Source organism: Pithys albifrons, chromosome 4 (assembly GCF_047495875.1).
Source record: "Pithys albifrons albifrons isolate INPA30051 chromosome 4, PitAlb_v1, whole genome shotgun sequence".
NCBI lineage: Eukaryota > Metazoa > Chordata > Aves > Passeriformes > Thamnophilidae > Pithys > Pithys albifrons.
The window spans coordinates 4,715,687-4,738,964 of NC_092461.1; the positions used below are offsets into that span (position 1 = coordinate 4,715,687).

Below are 23,278 nucleotides of genomic sequence, written 5' to 3' on the forward strand. Positions count from 1 at the left end.
TTACCTATAGCTAAGTTTCTTTATTGAATGTGGGAGCTGCAACAGCTCCATGATGCAGCCATTACTGCAGCAATTGAGAGCTGCCAAGGCTCAGTGAGAGGCACTGCATTAAGTGGGTCCCCCCTTATTCCTGCTGTCCCTTTTAGGCTCTCCCCATCTCCTGCCACTCCCTCATTTTACCTTCACAGGGTACCTGCCAGGTACCCTGGTACACACAGTGCACAGTCACACCGGTGACTGAAAAGGACTAAGGAAGATACTCAAGAAGGAAGGAGATTCTCCTGGCCCTCCAGATCCCTTATTACAAAGCCAAAAAGAAGTTCTTCCAGCCCCTCCATTCCCAGTTCAACAGCTTCAGCTATCAGCATCCTTACTACCTTGAGAGCTTAAGGCATATATCCAAGTTACATGAGCAGATGATGTCTTTGTCAGGAAGTTCTTGTCTGGTTTCAACTTTGATCTCCTAATTTAGATTGGCAAGACAGTCTGTTTCATGTTTCCCTCCCCCCCTCACCTGCAACTCAGCCTTCCTCATATCAGGCCTTTGGAAGACGTTTTGTAATGCTTTTATTTCCTTGTTACAATTTCATTTTCCTTGATAAGACTAAATGCATTTTTTTTCCTTCTGAGCAAGAGAAAAAGATCTGTGAAACCATTCCAAGTCAATTTATAAAGAGGTTTGCTTTCTCAGCTTTTCAACAGTTATGTTTTGTAGGCTGTGAGGGAAGATAAAATGAGAAAAATTGCACTTGCTGTACAGGCAGAGATAGGAGCTTTGTTGGAGCAATTATTTGGGTTTTCTTGATAACTCTGACATCTTTTTCCTCCTTTTCTCTCCTTTCCCTTAGACTAGATAGAGTGAAATCTTTTTTAGGGGCAGTGTTTACTTATCCCCAGTTGCTTTTAGGTACCCTCCAAAGTAGTGAGTGAACACCTGGCATTGTGGAACAGCACAGAAGAGATCACAGTTCAGTGTATGTCTGTAGGAAACATTTCACAGAGCTATGCAGAGATACCTCAGCTGTCCTTCTTAACCCACAGGAGCTGCACTGAGGTCTGTTGAAAAGCCCAAGCTTGGAATAAGAGTTATTTACTTCAATGTTCAGTCCTGACCTGCCTAAATGATTATTAGGAGTTTGCATAGCATAATGCATTTGTATTTGTTCTCTGCACAGAAGGAATTCCCCAACTGCATGTGAAGTCTCTTCTCCCTCCTCCCATCCCTCTCCAGCTCTACTAAAATTAACAGGCCATTCTGCATATACCTGGTTGCTACTAGGACTGTGTTAAAATCCTTGAAACACTGAGAAACTGAAATCTTTCTTTTAGTTTAAGTGCAAAGTTTTGTTGAGATGCAAAAAGCAGAAGCAGTAAAGCACCTGTTTGCTCCAAAATTCTGCCTAGAATTTTTTCGGCAACCTTGAATATGCATTTTTCTGAATTGACCTCACCTTCTTTAGAAAATTAAAATTATCTGTTTGTCTTAAGACTTAAAACTTGTTTTCATTTAATTCCTTGCAACCCATGAAAGGCCAGCTATGCTCCATAAAAAGAAATGTCTATGCTGCTAACTGTAGAACAACTAAATACATTTATAAAGCATTTTACCTTCATCAAGGTAGGTATCAACCTCCTTACTGCTAGCCAATATTTGCCACTTGCTTTAATCCTGACTGAAATTCATTTAGTCTAAGAGCCCTTAGTCTCAGTATTAACCATTTATTAGTGGCAGGCAAACCTCAGAGCAGCATTCACTTTGGTCAGAGGTAGACATATATCTCTACTGCTTTGGAATTGCTTAGTTCTGCACTAAAAAGAGCCCATTGGGATTGAAACCATGGTAGACAAGAGAGAGCTGTAGGGTTATTAGTGAGGGAGGATTCTGAGGTAAAACATACTCTGTTCTTTGTCATCCTAACCTTAAAAAAACTGCTGTTTAATGCTACAGCTGCAGCTCTGTGCTAATGCTTTTGTGAAAGAAAAGCCTAATTAAAGAGAAGCACTTTAGCACTTGTCTGCTTTGTCTGAGGAAACGGTCAGTCCACCAAATCCTCCTCCTCTAGGGATCAGTAAAAGCAATCCTTAATATTAAGGAAAGCTGGGCATCTTGAAGATTTGATTTGGGGAATCTTCGGGGAATCTTCACTTTGTCTTCCAAAAATAATTAATCTCTTTTCTCAGACTTGTGACACCTGCTCCAAAGGCTTAAATGAGCCACTCTGCCTCCTTCCATCAGCAGAATCAGCTGGTCAGCAAGCTGTGTGTTTTGGCAGTTTTAAGGACATTGAAGGGTTTTGCTTTGAGCTTTATATGGAAACTGGCTTTCCCTTCCCATGGAGCAGCTAAAGAAGAAGACAGTGTCCTCTAGACATCATTCTTAAAAAGCACCAGCAGCAGTTTTTTAGCCTGTTCATCTCTGCATGCATCTGCCTGTTTTCTTTGTGCAGATGTGTGGCTTGGCTGCCATACAGGTTTTAGAATCAAAGCTTAGGAGCTGCTGTCAGGCAGGAATTGTCTAGCCTCAAGCAGCAGTAAATCAACAGTGGGCATGTTATTAAGCTGTGCTGAGGTAACGCATCTTGTTAGCCAGAAAGGCAAAGCAAGTCAAAAAGGAGTCCTGAGGCAGGTAATTACAGTGATTAATTGATGCTGGCCAAGCTGGTTGTTGACAACAGAGCTGTGTTGGCTCCCTCTGTCAAATAAAATAGCACCTTTTACAACTCACCATTGCAAAGACAGAGATAAGGGGGTGTAGTTTAAAATTAACCTTGGTTAGCCACAAACTTTAATAGCTGTGCTGCAAGTTTAGTCACAAAATCGTTACACCCCTAAGTGTGGTGAGAATCTGAGGAGCGTAAAGACGTATCTTAGAATTTATTCCCCCTTTATGTGCTCTGCCTTCAAACTTGCTCTCTTTTGCTGCAGCCAGCAAAGAGAAGGAACCTTCAGACAAAGATGACATTCAGGAAACCTGGATTTTATCCTTGCCACAGAATTCTGCATGGTTTTGAGTGGTGTTTTTGCACCTTTTGTGTAAAATATGTGATTTAATTATGACGGAACTCATTCTGTACAGATTACTTTAAGAGCATCATTTGGGAAAGGTGCTGTCAAAGCACAAAGTCTTGCATCTGTGATCAATCATTAGTTCACACCTAAGCTTTAAACTAGGGAAAGCTACACATTAAAAAAAAAAAAGTCACCACCATCATTTAAAGGCTCTTTTTCTGGTTCAGTGTTTTCCCAGCTGATCTGTTGTCCTCTCCCTGCCATCCTGAAAGTAGCAGTGGCCAAAAAAATTCCTTTTTGGAAAACAGTTTTGACAAGTTCTGGAAGCTTTTTGTAGGAACCAGTAGCTCTCAAGAGAGCTGTGGATGGAGGAAACTGCACAAAGCAGAATAGTGCTGATGTGCCACAGCTGTTCGACCAGGGAACTGGAACACTTCAGGAATTATCAGCCCTGAACTACATCTCCCACAGGGCATGGACAAACTCAGGCAAATAGAGATTAATGCCTTGGAACACACCAGGTTTTTCATTTGTTGGACTGTTCTAACTAGAACTCTGCAGTTCAGGAAACACTCAGATTTATCCACCGTCTAAAAGTGGATAGAGCAGAGTAGGGAAGGAAATCATCTTCATCCCTGGCCTATTTCCAAGTATAAACATATCCTTGACAGATCCAGGCTTTCACCCCCTGCCATCCTGCTAACTCTGCCTTTTTCAAGAGGTCACTGCCTTTAGCAGGAGTTTTGGGTAGACCTTGGCTAAGGGAATGGACCTTGTTCCCTGGTTTATATTATTATATTTTTATTATTATATTACAGTCATTTTGATTAACTGAAGGCACCACCCCACCAGGAGCACCACCCTGACAGTTCTGACCCAGGCTTCAGTAGCAGGAGCCAGTTAGCCACGTCATGGTATTTTTCCTTCCAATTAAATAAGTACTGTCTTAGCTGGGAAGAAACAAAGGGCTGCATGTAATGTTTGTTCCAGAAATAATCCCACCTTTACATTATTATCTTTTTTTTCTTGCCTATTTTCACATTTATGAGGTAAGAAGAGACATACATTAAGCACAGTAAAGAGTTGTGTGGCAGATATATTTTGTTATCAAAAAGAACAGAGCCATATCTAATATTTTGCAGTTCATCTGCAAAATGTATTTACATTCCAAGTTAGAATAATGTCCCCATTTACCCTCAAGTCTGAAACAGCACAGTTTCCTGTGATAAGGTTTACATAAATGTCCCAAACAGTGATCATAAAGTCCCTCTTTTTTTCTGCTTTCACATTACAAATTCTACTTTGGGGATTTGTGTCCCTTCGTAACAAAATGTGTTTTGTTCAGTGTAAGAAGTGCTGAACACACAGGAAGTTTGCTGAGTGCAGCAGGACTGGCAACACACACCTCAACACTCAGGGCTCTGTTTCACAAAGTGTGTTCTAAAGGATGAAAATCTCTCCAATTAAATGCAAACTCAGTGGTTAAAACAGCAAACAGCCTTTTCCTTAGGCTCAGGAGTTTCACTTGTAACTTTCCATGTGACATTAATAGGAGAACAGCCCTTTTACTGATCAAATTCAGTGCAGATAAACTATTCTCAGGAGTCTCCATGAAAACCACTGAGTGAAGAAACTCCCATCCCCAAGTCAGAGTAAGCAGTAGTTAGTCACTGATGTGATTTGAGGAGAAGTATTATAAGAAAAAGACTGCATTTTATTAGGCTGAGCAAACATATGAGCTCAACATTACTCCCCGTTTCTCCCAGAGTGTGGGGCTCTTTTTAATCAGTTCTATTTGTAGACCACAGGCATGCATTTTCCCCTTGGAGTATCACAAAAAAGGCCAGTCCTGCAGTCTCCTCCAATAACCAGGGTCTCCAGGGACACAAATCTGTCTGCACAGGCACAAGCACAGAATCAAACCTTTGCTAAAAAATTACTACTACTACTAAAAATGAAATAAATAATAAAAAAAGAAATGCAAGCTTAGGGACTCTTCCCTTGGTGGTTAGAAATCTTAACTGGGCCTTTGGCTGTGTCTGAAACAAACACTAAATTTGGGTAATCTAAATTTCTCTCTAAGTACTAAAAACTAAGCACAGCAGCAGAACATTTTAGAAAAAAAAAATCTCCACACAAGTGGAAAACTGATTATTCAGAAAGTGAATCTCATCACAGGGGGGAAGTGTGGTTTCTGGAGATAGGAAATGAGTAGATGAAGACAGTTTGCTGACCAAAAGAGAACACAGTTGTAGTGAAATCTAAAGGCCTGGCAGGCATTCTTGGATTTTGTACATGTTTTGATTTGGAGAAAGACTAATTAGCATCAGAATATCTTCATTCCACATGTCTGGAGTGAAACGTTTCAATTTTTTAAATAGCAGTGCTAATATTGCATCTCCTTTTTTTTTTTTTAGGATAAATCTAAACTAATCTTTCTCCCTAGACAGATTTGTCAGAATGGAAACAAAGTGAAATTAATGTAGATAAATTTCTAGGGAGACAGAAACCTTCCATAAGACAGTCCATCATCCCTAATCCATAAAAGACAGTAACACATTCCCATTGGGTCTTACCATCACAACTTTTTCATAGGCACAATCAGTCATGACCGAGGTTTGGGATAATTATTACACAGTTGCAACAAACATTTAAGGGTGGAGTTTATTTATATCTGTTAGAAGGTGTCTACACCTTCCATAAACTTGCCAATCTAAACACCAGTTACTAGAACACTTGGCTGTACATCTGCCCAGAGAAACCCATAGAAAAATAGAGCCAGAGAACCTCTACAAATCAAATTAAATTGAGCTGCTTCCTGATGGAAGATTTTATTTGCCTGCCTCTCAGAACAACGTGGTTCCCAGCCTAGATGATTTAGGGGCACTTCCATTGTTTCTGCCCAAAGGTACCTCTGAGAACACTCTTGTGGAATTGAAACTCTTTGGCAGTGCTTCATCTCAGACATTGTTTTACCCTCTGGGAAATGCCGATTCACAAAAACTGAAATCGTTGACAGGGAAGAGCCTGTTCTGAGAAATGCCTTAAAGGAAGGGAAACAAGAAGTCATGGAAATACCCTATTAAACAATTCCTAAATGAAGCTTCCCTCCCCCAACTTTCCATTCAATATAGGAAGGAAGAGATAACAAAAATAAGATGAAGCCCTTCAAAAGAATTAAAATTAGTTGTTTGGACTGAACCAAACTGGTTTATTGCTTGTGAGCCTTTAGGATTTCATGTTGTTCACAAGGTGCTCTCTGTGCTACCAGTCCCAGCACCTCATACTGTCATCCTTTTCCTTTCTTTCCTGTCCCACTTCAAACCTGCCCTAAATTTAAGCTTCTGTCTTTGAGAAGAGACAATCATAGTGTTTCCAGCATAGAAAACACGTGCATGGTGGCCAAATTGTTCTTCATGTGACAACCTTTTTAAAATGGGAAGACCAGACAGACTGGGATGGCCAAAACAAAATGCTGCTTTTTATCATGGGCAAGGTACCTGAATTCTGAGTTTTGCCACATGCTTTTCATTAATAAAACAAATTTAATCACCAGTTTCCAGAGAATGGGTTAGCAGATATACATATTTCTCCACTATAACTTATCATACAATAATTTGAGGGGTTTCTTTCTCTGTAAGATCCATCCAGAGATGTTATTTCAGAGTTTGTATCTGTTCTGTCACCAGCCCTGTAACACGTCAGCTCTTTAGCCCTGTTGGCCAATGTGCACAAAAATGGTGATGTCACTCTGTCTAAAAATGAATAATTGTCATGGGGATGACACTGGTAAAAGTCTTAGCAAGAGTGTTGGACAAGTATGTTCTTTCACACTCCTCTTAAAAATACTGACAATGTAATAGTATTGGTTATGGTTTACCTGTCTTGTTTCTTTCCTCTCCTCTCAAAAATGGGACATTCTCAGAAACGTTGGTTTGACTCTCTTTAATCACATTTTGGAAGCCAGAATGACTCTTACCAGAAGCTGGGAAATACCCCTTCCCAGTCAGCCTTGCAATTCAAGCCTGTTCCACTGAAGCAAGCAAAAATGTTGTTCATAACACAACTGGCAGAAAGCCCTGGAGTTGATGTGAGAGAGAGCAGGACCAGGTCACGAAACCATCATAAAATAAAGAAAAAAAAATCCAGTAAAATCTTGTCAGTGACAAAATTGTTGAGCCTTTTTTGTCCTTTGTACTGTTTGCTCGGGTAAGGTCTGGAGAGAGAGAGACTTTTTGTCGGGATTTAGTTTGCAATCATGAACTCCAATGGGCAAAAAATTAACACTATAATTCAAAGCTATAGTTAATGCAAGTCAGTACCATTCCACCACACTTAATACAGCCCTGTCATTTTATACTATTGGGCCATTTCTGTAACTTCACAGATTAAAAAAAAAGTTGTTTGGAAAGACAATAAACCTACATTTCAGTTTCAGGAAAAATGCAAAACTGAAAACCAGTGTAAGGATCCTGCTCTTGTGTGCCTGTTAATGGAAGAGGTCACATCAAAAGTTAAAAAAATCAGGATTAGGTTAATTGCAAAGCAGTGAGCTCTACCCTTTTCACCAGCAGCTGAGGGTTTGAATCAAGGCCAGCTTGTGATTTCACACTTATTTTAAAATAATTTTGCAACTTCTGCTCTACATCTTCAAGACTCTCACCCCCAAAACTTGTATAAATCATGTTGAAATAAGACAATCTCAAAAGTAAAACACTCATTTTCCTTGCTCGTTGTTATTTACATTACAAAACCACAGGGGCATTTTTTTAAGATTGGGCATCTACTGATGAGGCACTTCATAGCCACATTTAAAAGTTTCTGTTTAAATGCCTGAGCCTGCAAAGTTAAGGATTTTTAGCATGAATCAGTGAGATGCTTTAGCACTGAGAGCATGTACAGTTACAGCAGTATCTTCACAGGTAAAGGTCTTGGACAACAAGTGGACAAAAAGTAGAGGAGAAAATAAGCAGGTATTTTGAAGATGAAAGCAACATCAAGAAATAAATCAGTTCTGTGTCAGGGTAACATTTGTCATATATTCTTATCTTCACACATCTGAATGTTCTAAGAAAATTTACCCACTCACAGAGGAGCACAAGTGTCACTATAAGTGTTGCTGCTGCATTTGCTTCTGCCTCACAGTAGAGCTGATAACACACCCAGCCCAGGAAACTAATTCATGTCGATTCTGTCTTGCCTTGCAGAAATATTTTGATCTATAGCACTAAAACCAACTTGTAGTTGCAGCTACAAGCCCAGTGCTTTAGAAGAAATGCCTGTACAGGCTTCCTCTTCTCTCTTTCAGCTTGTGAACTTTGATCAAAGGTCTCCAACAGTAAAGTCTTGGCAGGCAATGCTATACTAGAACATTTTATAGTAGCCCAGTGTTCATATATCATTTAAGTTAAAGCATTATGAGTTCATAAATTAAGACCTATAGCAACTTACAAACCCAGACATTCACTACAGCAAATATCCTTAGCATATATCACAGTGAGACTCCAAACTTCACTCACTGATAGCAGGGAAATACTGTATGTCATTGTATATAATAAATAAGTATGCTCTTTTTTTCAGAGCAGACAACAGGGAGTGATACAATAGTTATTGCTGTCAGGAAATTCATTATCACTCAGTGGAAATCTTGATGCAGCTTACAAAAGACAGGAGTGGAAACACTCTGTGCTTTCTGTAAAAAGGACAGAGTTTTAGCCACCTAGCCAGATTCTTTCAAATACCCAGTACTTTTTAACATAAGGTTTTGCAGATCAACTCAGCCACAGAATGTTTCTTCAGGGGAAAAAAAAAAACAAACACCAAAACCCAAAAAACTAAACATTTAAGGAGACACGTGCGGCTTCCTAAGAAGGTGGTGCAAAAGAGAAAGAAGGACCAAGAGGTGGTTCACTGCCTGATCTTACATCATTCAACAGCTCCTGCCACTGCCTTGCAAAAGGCTAGGAGTTCAAGAAAATAGGGGTTTTTCTCTTTAATTCTCTCTGATAAGAATTTCCCCATATTCTCTTTGTCTGTTTCATGCTCCTTACAAGCCTAAGAGAGCCCAGGCAACTGTTACATATCCTCTCAATGGGCTCAGGAACAGAATTTCAGTAATTAAGGGTTTCATATTAAATTTATAGAAACAGGCATCAATAGGTTCTTGGGGTTAAGAGACCGTACTGGGAAATAGCAAGCAGCTTTTTTCAGCTCCCCTCTGCACCTGTGGTTTGGGTAGGGCAAAGTGTTAGAGGTACAACACACCTTTGCTTTCAGTTCCTGTAAAACTTGACTTGTTTCCCATCATTCTGCCTATCGGGCATTGCAGTTCATGGGAACAGGCCAAATTATGCCCTCCATGGTACTGCTATAAATTCAGAGTAATTCTGTTTGCTTCAGTAAGTTTATTTACTCTTTGTCCTTGTTAAACAATGTAAACTACAGTGTTGTGTATCTGCTGTAAGCAGGAGAATGGTCTTGTTGTTGCCTTAGTTGGGAATGTTTTCTATTGCAGCATAACATCCATTTTAGTCCTGGAAGAAATAGAATGTTGGTTTGTTTTCCCCTATAGTTAAGGAAGAGTGATTTAATGAAACACAGGACTGGATGTTTTATAAAGTATATGCACATTCAGCATTTTTTCTTGGTTAGGAACATGCCATTGGTATGGAAAAACCCCAAGTAATTGCTTTTGGAAGAGCGTGGTCTTAGCAAGAACAGAACAAACTTTCTGCTCAATTGTCTTTGTTTTGCAGTACTGAAAGTTTAAAGGCTCATTACATGTTTCACCAGTGCCAAACCTGTTCCCTGTTAGTTGCTCTGCATGGATTAAGTGGTTAACAATGTTTTGGGAATGTTGGGCTAAATAGTTTGTGGGAACACCATCTGTTTCCTTTAACACGTAAACAAGGAAAATTGCTGCTTTGAAATGCAGGATTATTTAAACTTGGATGACCACAGGCATTCTCAAAAGAGAAGAGCTAAAAGGAAAAACAATCCTCATAACGTATGAAGTTCAGTGACATTTGTTAGAAAATCAATTCCTGAGTATCAGACTGGGCTGCTACCTCTGTTCTAAAAGTAAGGAAAGGGGAACTTTTCCTCTGCAGTCACCTTCCTTTTGAAGTCCATCTTCAGAAGTAAACTGCCATCAAAACCAAAACCATAAAAAATGGTTCAACAATGCATTGAAGGGGCTGAGCATCCCATTCAGAAGCAGCAAGTTCATTTAATATATTTATAGGTGAATTTCCAAAATCAAAAGTTACTTCTGACTGTTTGGTACCTTTCTTACTTCATCTGCCCACCTACTTCTCTCTTCCTCATACAGAAGAAACAACGCAACCACATGTTCTGACATACCATGTGGGGTCTTGTCTTGGGGATATGAGAGTAAGAACAAATGCTCCCCATTTTAACTTTGTCAAATAGCGTGGGTATTCTTTTAATTACTGTTAGAAAATCTTTACTCAAGATACACTTTGGTGATAAGCTGCTTCTGTTCTGAACTGATGAGGAACAAGCAGTCCAGAGGCATGATTAGCTTAATGAAAAGTGTTGGAAGGAAAGAGCAGTGGAGGTGCAACAGGAAACATTCTTGTACTCAGTAAAGTCCAGATTAGCACCTGCAAGGGATTTTGTTATGAAATCACTCACATGTTGTTACTGGAAAATAATCCTCTGCACAGGAAAGTACACCCGAGTCACTGGGAGAAAAAAGTTGTCTTACAAGTTACCAAGAAACTTGGTTCTTACTGGGTTTCCTAAAGTCATACTTTGTGCCTTTCCTATAGCTTTTTCAGAAGCCTAAAAAGGAGAGGATGTAAAAACCCCTGATGCATTTTTATTTGGAAAATAAATGCCACCTTAGGTAGAGCAGCCCTGCAGACATCTCAGGTCTTCTGTGCCCAGTCCCATGTAAGCAGGCTGGACTCTTAAATACCCAGAATCAGGTATTTTGTGTTTTAACCTCTCACTTCCTTTGCTGACAGCTGGAAGCACCCAGAGGAGGAGTTTGTTTCCACCAAAATCAAGGAGTGACCCTGCTTGACCACTGCTTCAAGTTGGTCAGGTCTGGGAGAGTGCAAAGTGTTAAAACAGATGGCACAAAAAGTGCAATACTGAGTAAAACTGGTTTCCTTCATCTATCCTGTCTAGCTTTAGTGTAGTTTTTTTAGAATTGTATCACAGCACAGTAAATAAAACCAGCAGCCTTTGTAGTACTGTAAACCTTTCATACAGCATCTGGTATGTCAGCATTTTTTGAAAAATAGGAGGATGAGCTACAAGAGTAACTGCAGCTGGATAGACCTCCTGTATGCACAGTGAGGGAGAATCTCTCTGCAAAGACTGGGCATGAGAACAGGTTCTCTTCCATGTATGTTCCAGGCTCCACAGGGCAAGGATATAATCTGCTTTGCAACCAGGCCTTCTTTTTATAAAAGCAATGTTTACCTACAACAACCATGTTTGACAACAAAAGCAAGTGGTACTTAAGGACATAGCTTAGGGTTGGACTTGGCAGCGTTAGGTTTGTGGTAGGACTTTATGATCTTAAAGATGCTTTCCAGCTTTCTGTGTTTCTATGGCTTATTAACCTGTCCTGCTCAGATCAGCTTCCTTTTTTTACATTAGAGGCCTGTGATTTTTCTCATGGGCACTAATTCCCTGAGCAAGAAGAGAGCAGTGATGTCTTATATCTGTAAGGGTTTAGTCATGGGATGGGTAGGGCAGTGCAAACCTTTGAGAACTGAGGTGCCCTAAAGCTCCTGCAGAGGTGCCATCTGTTGCCTCCATGGGCAGCACTGTCAGATGCACCACACATCTGATGCCTGAAGGAGATTGAGTCAAATTTCATCATCCCTGGAGGTTTTTAAAATGAGCTTGGCCGTGGCACTGAGTGCCATGATCTGGTAAAGGGACTGGAGTTGGACCAAGTATTGGACTTGATGATCTCGGAGGTCTTTTCCAACCCAATCCATTCTATGAATCCTCCTCTGGATTTAGGATAGAGTTCAGCTTTTAGAGTAGAACACAGCAGAGCAAGGGGTTATAAAAATTTCAGACTGAGGGACCACCTATGTGTCTCTTTGGAGCCTGACACAACCTGACTCCTGCTTTGCCTGGCTGGGCAACAACCAGTAGGTGAAGCAGAGCTGAACTCAAGGGGTGCATTGGTCCTTTCTGGGCTGCTCCAGCAGTTTTCCCAGCATATTAGCAAGCAGCCTAATGCCACAGTATTCACAGCAGCAGAAGGGCTCATGGAGATGGGCTACCCAGGAAACAGCTCTCAGTTTTTACTTTACACTCTCTGTTCTCCACGAGGAACACTTTTTGAACACCCAGTGACTCATTACTGAAGCAACTCCATGACTGCAATTTTGGAGACCCTGGAAAGAACCTCTGAGTAAACATTACTTGAAACCAAATCCTTCTGTTCTTGACTTGGGTTGAAAGCATTTGATTGGCAACACACAGCTGGGGAAAAAAAAGATGCAAAATATCTATGGAAAACTGTACTAGTCTGTTCATTAGCCCTCACTGCAGAAAAAGCATGAAAAAGTGATGCTGATACATGTTACAATTTTAAATAATACCAGTATTACATGAGAGTGGCCTAGGAGGAATAGTGTCTGGAGTGACCCATTATGGGAAGCTTCCAGTAACTTCAGAAAGAACATCATTAAAAGTTTTGCCTGTAGATACCTTTTACAATGCAATAGGTGACTCCATGGGAGAGGAACAGTCTCTCATAAATTCAGTACATTTTTAGATTCTTCTTAAAAAACTCTTATGTATGTAAGCCCTATTAACCAAACACCAAATTTAGCAGAAGTTCTCTCACTGACCCAGCACTCTGGAGATCATGTATCACTTCCAGTTCCTGTCTTTGGATACTAATTCAAGGAAAAATAGTTGCAAACCCTCTGTCTTCCCCTGCTGCCAGGGTCAGTGTTCCTCCTTCCCCCTAAGGCACAGGCAGTCAGTCTTGGGTTATTCACATTAAATCAGACTGTGCTGTGTGCTGGTGTGGCAGCCACCTCAGGGAGAAGATTCAGTGATTGTTTCATGGTACAGGGATAGAGATTACACAGAAATACCTGGGCAGCAGGTGAAAAGAGGGAAAGCCTGTGCTGTTACCATAGCAGAGAGGAGGTAGCAGGTTAACATGAGGCACTTTGCCTGAAGACCTCAGTCAAGCCAGTCTGGCCATGATGCTGGGATTCCTTGTAGCAGAAACTTAGAGGTTTTTGACTGAGCATTTGGGCACTTACATGTCTTGCATACATTTCTAAAGAGTGTTAGGTAGCTCTGGTACAAAATTTTCCCCAGCTGAGTACAAAGCCACAACTTGTACGAGCCTGTGTAATTTGCCACTTTATGCCATTGGGTTACGGTATTTATATTTTTTTCTTAGAGCTAAATAACACCAGCAGAAGTTAAGTTGTCAGCATTTCTACAACAAACCCAGCTCTTTTTTGGGGTTAGGTAACATTTCTTTATACCACACTTTACCAAAATTCTGCCATGCAGATGCTGTCCAAGACATAAGGCATTTATTTTTTCACAAGATTTTATTTGAAGTCATTATGGTAGTTAATGGTTTACAAAATGTCCAAAAATGTAAATTCTAAGCTTTTTTTTGTTTTTCAGAGGCTGTTATTTCATTATATAGTTGAATAATGGCTTAACACTTCCCATCTCTTAGCTACTAACATGGAAAAAAACCCAGACACAGCAAAATTGAATGTCCTGCTTTGGAAAGTTGAATGTTCTATGAAAGTTCTATGCAAAGAATTTTCAAAGCCACAGCACACCCTCAGTTCTTCAGGATGTTCTGCTATGGAGCATAGTAACACAAGAAGTCCTGCCAGAGTAGGGGGGAAATACTTCTACAAGTAAAGGGGAGGACTCCTATAACCAGAACACTGTATTTTGAACCCCTGACAATAAGTGAGGACATTCACACCTGTTAGGATCACCATATACATAGCCCTGATCTCAGCAAGTGCAACCATCTCCTTGTGTGGTCTGTGGTGGTGGGAGCTCAATGGGAAGAAGGGACTGAGCTCTCAGACCTGCTGGAGAATCTGTGCTTGACAAATGGAAAATACTGTAGAGCACTAGCAAGCAGTCATGTCAGGACTGGTCAGGAAGGAAAAGATGGTGTATTTGTAGCTCATAACAGTCATATTACAGTGTTCAGCTCTCAGAATTGTATGTAGCCTGGTGTTTCTAACATTGCCACACGAAGCGTGAACAGTAATAGGACTGGATTGTTTATACCCTGTGCAGTTACAGAGAGAACATGCCAAGATCCTCAGAGAGTTAAGTTTCTTCTTTTTCTTTTATCCACAGGTAATAACTCCAGTGAGGTCAGGACAAGGTTATGTTTATGAACTCCCTTCCAAATACCAAAAGGATGCCTATGATATCCCCCCTGTTCGCCCTCTCCAAGGGGTAAGTACCAATAGGGCTGACAGGGCACAAAGGGTGATGAATTTCTACCCGAATTTTACAAGCAGTGCAAGTTCATTTCAGAGAGAAAACATGTTTTAATTAGATTCTGTGGCTTATTCACAGATCATAGAAGTATTTCAAAGTTTTATTTGATGTTGACTAAGATTTGGCAGCACACCAAACGCAAAAGTCCCATTTGTTCTCTGTGTTTTGATCAAAGAGTATATCTAAAGAGAATAAACTCACTGCCTGGGAACAATTTTTTTTCCCCTGTACTTTGTTGTTGCATAGTTGACAGTAATTCACTCAGTAAGGGTAAAATTACTGCCTAGATGAACAGCTGCTATGCAGGGAGTTGTTTGCACCACATATCAACTGCACCACGGCACTGAACCTGAAACACATCTTTGTTCTGGGGAACACCTTTAGCATTCAGTCCCCAGGACCACAGTGTAGAGGGGATGCTTGCAAGACCTCTAACTCAACAACCCTGCATCTCTCCAGAGCCTTCTGACAGAGCAACAGCTCGAGGGAAAAACATTGAAGTCTAATAGTACCTAACACAGCCTGGCACTGATTGGCTGGAATCATTAGGAAGTCTGGGCAGAGAGACATTCCCACAGTGGCCTCAGACCACACACAGAACCCACTGTAATGCAGGACAAGCCACCAAGTCAGATGGTTGAAATACCTGACAGCTGTACTGTCTGCCAGAAAGACAGCTCACACTGCACCCAGTAAAGCAGATAGGTGATGCCAGCAGGGACAGCCTTGGTCTGAGACAGTTCAGGGTGTGCTAGTCCAAGCTTATTTCTCAACCCTTGTAATCTCTTATCGGTAAGGGTGTGGTCACTTCTGGTCACATGTGCTCCCCTGTTCACTTCAAGAGGTATCGTAGTAGACTGACCATGGTTTAACTCTCAGGATGAAAGTCAGCTGTGACTTCGTATCTCCAGCCTGCTGTCCACATAAATGCCCAAGGGAGATCTAGCAAAGTGCATTTCCACCCAACTGTCCAAAATACCAGACAAATCCAAACAGTTCTCCCATATGAAACAAACTTGAAGAGCTCCGATCCTGTTCAGACTGTTCAAGAAGAAACACAGAAACTAAGAAAACTCAACTGAGATCAGAGCTTTCCCTGAGGTGACTTGTTTCTGTAACTAATTTATTCTTCCTTCAGGTATATGATATTCCCCCCACATCAGTTAAGGGGCCTGCACCTGCAGTTCACATGGGAGATGTAAAAGCTTTAGGAGTGTATGACATACCACCTACCAAAGGGGTAAGTATTACTCTGTTTCTACAAGATCCTGTATTTTCTTGTCTGACCAAAGACATGTTTAAACAAGAGTCCATGTATGATCCTGAAGGAAAAGGAGATTGAGCACTTCAAGGATTTCCTTAGGTTTTAAAATTATTAAAACTGGTCGAGTGAAGCACTGCCCCAAAATTAAGGTTATGGACTATGAGTTGATAATTAGACCTACGCTAACTGTGGCAGCATGCTGTCTCTTTGGATTTTGCTCCTTATGAAAATTTGTATCAAGATAATCGATAAAAAGTGAGATATTAAAAGTGAGTCAGACTCAGATAAGTAGCTGACTCTTGGAAAGTCAATAGCAGATCTTCCACCCTTCATTTTATAGGCCATATGGAAGGTACAGCCATGTGCTTTTCCAGTCAAAGGTTTCATGGTTTGCTTTCTGTGATTCAGATCTATGCTGCACCTCCATCTGCGTGCCAAGATGACACAGGCCTGAGGGAAAATTTGCAGAATTTTTCATCTCCAGTGGGCCACAGCATAAGACCAGAAGGAACATATGATATTCCTCCTGCCATCACCAAAGCAACTGGAAAAGAACTTAATAGATTTTCCCCTGAGAGCCTGTTATTGCCGGGTGCAATGCCACAGATGCAGAGTGTTTATGACATCCCTGTGAACCATCAAAACCATTTTCTTGGACAGCAAATTGCACCTGAAAAAGACGTTTACGATACGCCAAGGGGAATTGCATTTCCAGGACAACAGGCAGGACTCAATGAAAGTCTCATTGCAGAAGGAAGAGAAGGTGTGTATGATGTGCCACCACCAGTGCTCCAAGACAACAGAGGCTTACAGGATGTGACTGATGGGATGAATAGATTGTCTTTCTCCAGTACAGGAAGCACAAGAAGTAATATGTCCACATCTTCAACAACATCAAAAGACTCTTCTTTTTCAGCATCCACTGCACAGGACAAAAGACTAATCCTTGATCCAGACACTGCTATAGAGAGGCTTTATCGCCTTCAGCAGATGGTGGAGACAGCTGTCAATAACCTCACAGCCTTCATTACACCAGACTGGCGGTCCTATGGCTATATGGAGAAACACATCAATGAAATTCACACTGCTGTGGATAAGGTAGAGCAGTCATTGCTGGAGTACCTCCAGTTTGCAAAAGGATCGGCAGCCAATGCTTCCTGTCTGTCTGAATTCAGCCTTCTTAACAAAATGAGGAGGGAGGTGCAAAGGCTGGAGGACTCTTATCAGATCCTTACACAAACCAGTCATGACCTGAGCAGGTACAACTGGTCTTTGAATGTCCTGGCTGTCAACAGACTGCAGAACAAGTGTGATGACCTGGACCGGTTTGTTATGGTGGCAAGGACAGTCCCAGACGATGCCAAGCAACTGACCACTACGATCAGTGTCAATGCAGAGGTGCTCTTCAAACAGGCACTGGGCAGCTCACGGTTCAAAAACATACCAGAGCATATAATGAACGCTCCTGACTGTGTCTATGACAACCCTCAGATGCAGCATCACGGGGACAAAGCACCGAACCACTGCAGTTCCCTTGCTCCGCTCCTGACTAAAGGTCAGCACCCTTACACCATCACCAGTGATGGCTCAGAAAAGAGCTGGATGGATGACTACGATTATGTTCACCTGCAGGTAGGTAGACCCAGCACCTCGTTCTGCAGAAGGCTGTGTAAGAGTTGTCTGTGGTTTTTGCAGAAACTGCTAGCAGGGAAACAGCAATTGGTTGTCACACTAATACATATTCAAGAGTACTTTTCACCAGGGTGATTACTTCCTCTTGCATACATAGTAACGATAGTCATTTGCTCTGCCTCACCATCCTTTCATTTTCTGTGCTCTTAATGGTGCACTACCAGTGAAAAAGCCAATACAAAGCAGCCTGTTATTTGACCTTGTTGTGATTTAGCTCAGGAACAGTTTTGATGTAACACAGTGTTTTATGTTATGTAAAACAGGGGAAAGAAGAGTTTGAAAGGCAACAGAAGGAACTGCTGGAAAAAGAAAATATCATCAAGCAGAGCAAAATGGAGCTAGAGCACCATCAGGTATGTTCACTCAGGTGCTATAGTTGCACTGAAATGCAGTGTTCCTCACACATAAGGAGGTCAAATAAAGCAGGAGGGGCCCTTCCCTTAGCAGTGTTCAAAGGCTGATGTCATGTAAGCTGTGCATGTGCACCAGCACACACAGTTGGACAGTCCCAGGTGGGGTTTGTGCCAGTCAAGCTCCAATATTACTGGATTTACCAACACAAAGGACAAGACATGCATTGTCATGCTCCAAATGGAAAATGGTGAGCATCAGGACTTCTACACCTTCCTGGCCCTGTGCATCTGTGTCATTGATTGCTTTTACCAAAGAAATTTTAAGTATTTACTGCAGAGTAGCTATTCTGAAGAGCAGCCTCCTGCCCCGTTCATTCCCCTGTTGCCACTTTGCATTTGAGTGGAAGCAAAGCCGCAAGTCTCAGTGTTTAGAACAACATTTCTTATAGCAGGAATAAGCCTTTCACTTGAAAACAATTTTCAGTCATCTCAAATGAAGAAACTTGCTTTTTTACACAGTGCACCATTGCGGGGGGCCCAGCACACACAGATAATAAAAAGCAAAAAGTTTAAAAATTCCAGAAGTTGACCACAGAGGAGAAACAAGCTCTGGGATGTCTCACAGCAGGGCAGTCACAAAGCCAGCCTGAGAACTTGGCTTTTCTGACCTGCAATCCACTGCCTTAATCACTGGACCATACTGAGTACACATTCTGCCTGCACATCTGTTCAGTGAACATCAATACCATTAACTTAAATACTACGCTGAACATCACTTTAGATGCTTAAAAACATAGGTCACATAAGATTAAGGCTGTCACTTTTCCCTTATATTAATTCTTCAATATGTTGTTTCCATATCATATGGCAGAAAATTGTACAGGCAGTGAGGAGGTGAGAGTGAGAGGGTTTTCATCTCAAAACCCCACAGTGATGACAGCTTTTTAAAGATTGTGTAGGAGTCACTGCCACTTGGATCCATCTCTCTCACTTGTGATTTCAGAGTACTCCAAATGAGCAACAGCCTGTAAATTCAGGGTTTGGGGTTGGTTTGGGCTTTTTTTTATGTAAACGAAGTATTTTAGTTGTTTTTCCTTCTGAACTCCTTGTGTTTGGATTTATGGTACTCAAAGCCCTTCATCCTAGAAAACCTAGTGCTAATTTTTATTTCATGTAAGGTCACTCTAGGATACCTGGGGGAGTCCCAAGGCATAAGGTGAAATTATAATACATAACAACATCTTACAAGAATACTCTTTGAAGAGAGCTTATATTTTCTGCCTTTCAGATCAATCAGTTTCAACGTCTGGAGCAAGAGATCACAAAGCCAATAGAGAATGACATCTCAAAGTGGAAGCCACCTCAAGCTCTCCAGAGCACAAACAGCACTGTCACCTCCCAGGACAGCCGCCTGCTTTTATTCTACTCTGACCAGTGCGAGACTCACTTCAACTCCCTCCTAAATGCCATTGATGCCTTTTTCAGCTGTGTCAACTCCTCCCAGCCCCCCCGAATCTTCGTGGCTCACAGCAAATTTATCATTTTGAGCGCTCACAAACTTGTGTTCATTGGGGACTCGCTCGCCAGGCAAATGACAACTCAGGACATGTGCAACAAAGTGATGAACTCCAGCAACCAGTTGTGTGAACTGCTGAAGAGTGTTGTTCTGGCCACCAAGGCAGCTGCCTTGAGTTACCCCAACACAGCAGCCCTGCAGAAGATGGTGGACCGAGTGACAGAGCTGTCTCATCACGCACAGTTGTTCAAACTCTCACTGGTCCAAATGGCATCCCTATGAAACCCAGGAGAATCCAATCCACGAGCAGCATAACACAAGAGCAAACAAACTGGAGCTATTTTTATGTAATGTTATTTCTTTTTTTAGATTTTTTATTAAATATTTTAAATACTTTCTTACGCATTAGAGAGTCTAATTAAATCAGGGATCTGGGAATATTGTTTGACTCTGTATCATGTTTCTTACATACATTTAGATTTGTATACACTGCATATATGTATATGTTGCTACATGGCCTAAAACATCAGTTAAGCACCTTAAGAATTACCTGTCAGGTAAACAGTGCATATCTTTTGTATATAGGGACTGTTTCCTCAGTCTGTTTGTTAACTGGATGCTGCACTCTTCTTGTTTCATTCCATCTTGATGCTGGTACATGGACTTGATTGTGAAACCTGCTTGTAGCAATCCATGAAGCAAGTGTAATGGTTCTCATAGAACTCCTTCCCTATAGGTTAATTCCATGAAGTTTTAACTCCTCTTGATGTTAGTTTGTTATGTGAAACTTTTGGTCGAATTCTGACCAACACAAATGCACAATTGCAAGAAGCAACATATCAAGCAAGGTGTACAGCATTTGGGAGAAAAGCATTTTTAGGCTGTGTAAGAAAGAGAACCTTCTAAGGAGGAAGGCAGAATTGTACATAGTTACTGTCTTGTGGCATTCAGATTTCACTGTTTCTAATAACTGTGCAACATGGGATTTCAAAATGTGATTGGATTCCCAGCAATGTAATTTCATACATGTTTACCTTGTATGTCCTTGCATTGGCAATTTAATTTAACAGTCAGGCTTGAAAGCTTATTGTTTATGGACCCAATGTTATCCTGAGGGCATCCCACAATTTACTGGGCTCATCTTTGAGGCTGCAGATGAACAATGTTTTAAAATACCAATCCCTTTCAGAGGGATTAAGATACAGATAGTAATTTGCATGGAAGGAAAACAGCTTAATTTGAAATAACACATTTAAACATCTCTATAGCACACACACCATTTAATGAAGAAATAGCACTTAATTTTCTAGGACATATTACTGGGAATTAATTGCATCTATTGCAAATTTGACTTCCATTCAGCTACTGGGCTTTTTCCCCCCTGAAATCTGTTGCATAGGTGATGGTCCTTTCTGCACTACCCTGTTGCCAAAAGTGACCTCCTCTTTTAATGGGGCCATTCTGTCAGTAAGTACACAGCTGATAATTTTCAGTGTAGACCCTTGTATATTGTTAGCAGAGTGGTGGACTCCTTTAGAAATTTCACATATGCTGGTTGCTCCAAAACATGTATCAGCTTATTGGTCTTTGTTGCCTTTTGTGAATCCCCTAAAATAAGTCACAGAACACCATTTGCCTGTGGTCTTCAGCATAAAAGCTGTGCTTCAAAGTGAGCAATACCTCAAGTAAATTCCAGGTGATTCCAGTGTTTTTTAAAGCAGAAACACTACTCTCCTTACATAATTCCAGGTATTCCCAGATGAATGTGTTCTGAGCACTGTACAGATCACTGGTAACTACATGGTCATGAGATCAGTAGCACCTGGAAAACAGGCACTTCTGCCTAACTCCTTTCCCATTTTGTAGCCCAACATGTGCCTTATTGAAATGGGATTTGTCATCTTGGGTAGCAAAACCATTTCAGCAGCATGTGAAATGCTGCAGCCTTAAGTATTGACTTAGAGTGAAGATCACTCTTTGCTATTATGTCACTTCCAGAGTTTGCAAACGTTCCTGGAAGAGCAGTGGAAGCCAGCACAGCCCCAGCTGGCTCAGAGTGGGCTCCAAGGCTTGGCCTGGTAGAACATCCCAAAAGGGCAGTCATGCCATTGTAACCCATAGCCAGTTGCCAAAAAGCAATCCCTGTGAACCTGTTTTGTACTAGTGTTGTTTGGGATTCTTCTGGAGTTCCTGCTCATTTTTTTCCACTGTGTATTCTTAGAAAGTGAAAATATGTTTCAAAGTTTAGTGTTTATGTTGATAGTTTGTGCTTTCCAAAGGAGAACCTTTATTGTAATCCTGTATTACAGTTTATCTTGTAGAGAGTAATTTTAAAATTATTAAAATTACTAGCTTTTTCATATAAAAGCCAACTTGGTCTTATTTTTTCTTGTTTTCAGAGTCCTCTAAGCATATTAAAAAGAAATGTTGCTGATGGCTAAACTATCAAAGCTATTCTAAAATGAGAAATTCACTTTCCCTCATTTCACTGGTCTGTGCTTATAGTATGAAGTGAGAACTTAAGGGTTTAAGAGAAGGGGACAGACAGTTTCTCTGCCTGTCCAGAAGAAGCAGGTGAAGCATTTACCAACCCAGCTACTCGAGATATTGAGTCCAAAATACAGCCAAAGCCTCCAATATGCTTAGCCACAGTCCTGCCCCATTCCCTGTGTTTATTCCTGCTACCTAAAAGCATCCTGAACCACCCCATCATAGCACAGACACTGGTCCTTCAGGTGAGTGGGACAGTTCCCCTGACCACCATCCCACAGTGAGATGGGGTAGCAGGACACAGATGAGACTTGTCCACCCATTCTGGCCTGCTCCCCCTCTCCAGCACTTACTGGAGAAGCCACGAACCATGCTGGAACTGAAAAAGCAATTTTGCTCAGTACAGCCACCCCTTCCCACCGACCCAGTGGTAAGAGCATCCCTCTTCTATGATATGCCAAGTTGAATATGTGGGTGTGGGTTCCATCTAACACAACCTGGTGGCTTTAAGGATCATGGAGTCTTTCCCAAAAGTTACTTCCATGTTTCACTGTCCTACCACCTGTCAAACACCCTGGTGTGCAAGGAGGAGAGAAAAAGCCTGGGACTGGCTCTGTGCTTTACACCAGTTTTCAGCTGCCAAGGAAAGACATTTCTGCCAGAAAGCGTAAGAGTATTGAAAGCCTTGAGATGCAAAGAGGTTCGTGCTGTCCTCACTTGTGATGCAGGGTTGCTTCCCCAGAGTACTCTGTGTTGTTCCTCTGCTAAATTTAAAAAGACCAACCAACAACAAAGGAGAGACTGGACAACCAAAATGGTTCAGAATAGAAACCAAAGCCTCTTTGTTCTCCATTCTAAGCCAGTGTCTCCATGCTGTTGCCAGGAAACTGCTGCTGTTTGGCAACTAAGTTGATAGTCAGTGAGAAGTGACTGTCTTACATCCAGCGTGGAAATACAGTCTTCCTTACATTAGTGGCAAATGTGGAGTACACATGACTCCTTACTCTGGACATTAAGTAATTACTTTCATAATAATTAGAAACATGCTTCCTCTCCCAGGATGATCAGCGAGGGAGAAAGAGAACCTTGAAATAGGCAGGTTTTAGAGAAGTTATCAATTCATAATGACATGACACAGGAGGTAGCTCACACTGCACAGCTCCCTGCTGCTACCTCTGCCATTTCTAGCAAACCAGGGCTCTGCAGCTTCTACATTTTCCACAGCCATGCATTGCTACAGCCTCAGCAAACCCACTGCCTGCTGTTCCAGCACAGGAAACAAAGTTCCCCCATCATCACCTGATGCTTGATTACACCCCAGCATCTTCACATCCCCCATAACTTTAGACTCTGGAGCTTTTGGCATTCTCTGACATGAACATCTGGGCTGTTTCAGAAGTGTCCCTCCCACATCTACCAGCAGAGCTCTTCACAGTGTTGGTACACCAC

At 41.4% G+C, this 23,278-nt stretch overlaps 1 protein-coding gene across 2 annotated transcripts in view; it reads left to right on the plus strand.

Moving 5' to 3' along the window:
• Window positions 1-21,721, plus strand: part of NEDD9 (neural precursor cell expressed, developmentally down-regulated 9) — a 99,522-nt gene extending 77,801 nt beyond the window's left edge. For both annotated transcript variants that reach the window (XM_071553260.1, XM_071553259.1), the window contains 5 exons: window positions 14,368-14,469; window positions 15,653-15,754; window positions 16,187-17,410; window positions 17,734-17,823; window positions 19,112-21,721. In XM_071553260.1, the coding sequence (XP_071409361.1) occupies window positions 14,368-14,469; window positions 15,653-15,754; window positions 16,187-17,410; window positions 17,734-17,823; window positions 19,112-19,621 (2,028 nt within the window). In that variant the 3' untranslated portion in view covers window positions 19,622-21,721. The remainder of the gene's footprint in view (window positions 1-14,367; window positions 14,470-15,652; window positions 15,755-16,186; window positions 17,411-17,733; window positions 17,824-19,111) is intronic.
• Window positions 21,722-23,278: the final 1,557 nt, after the last annotated feature.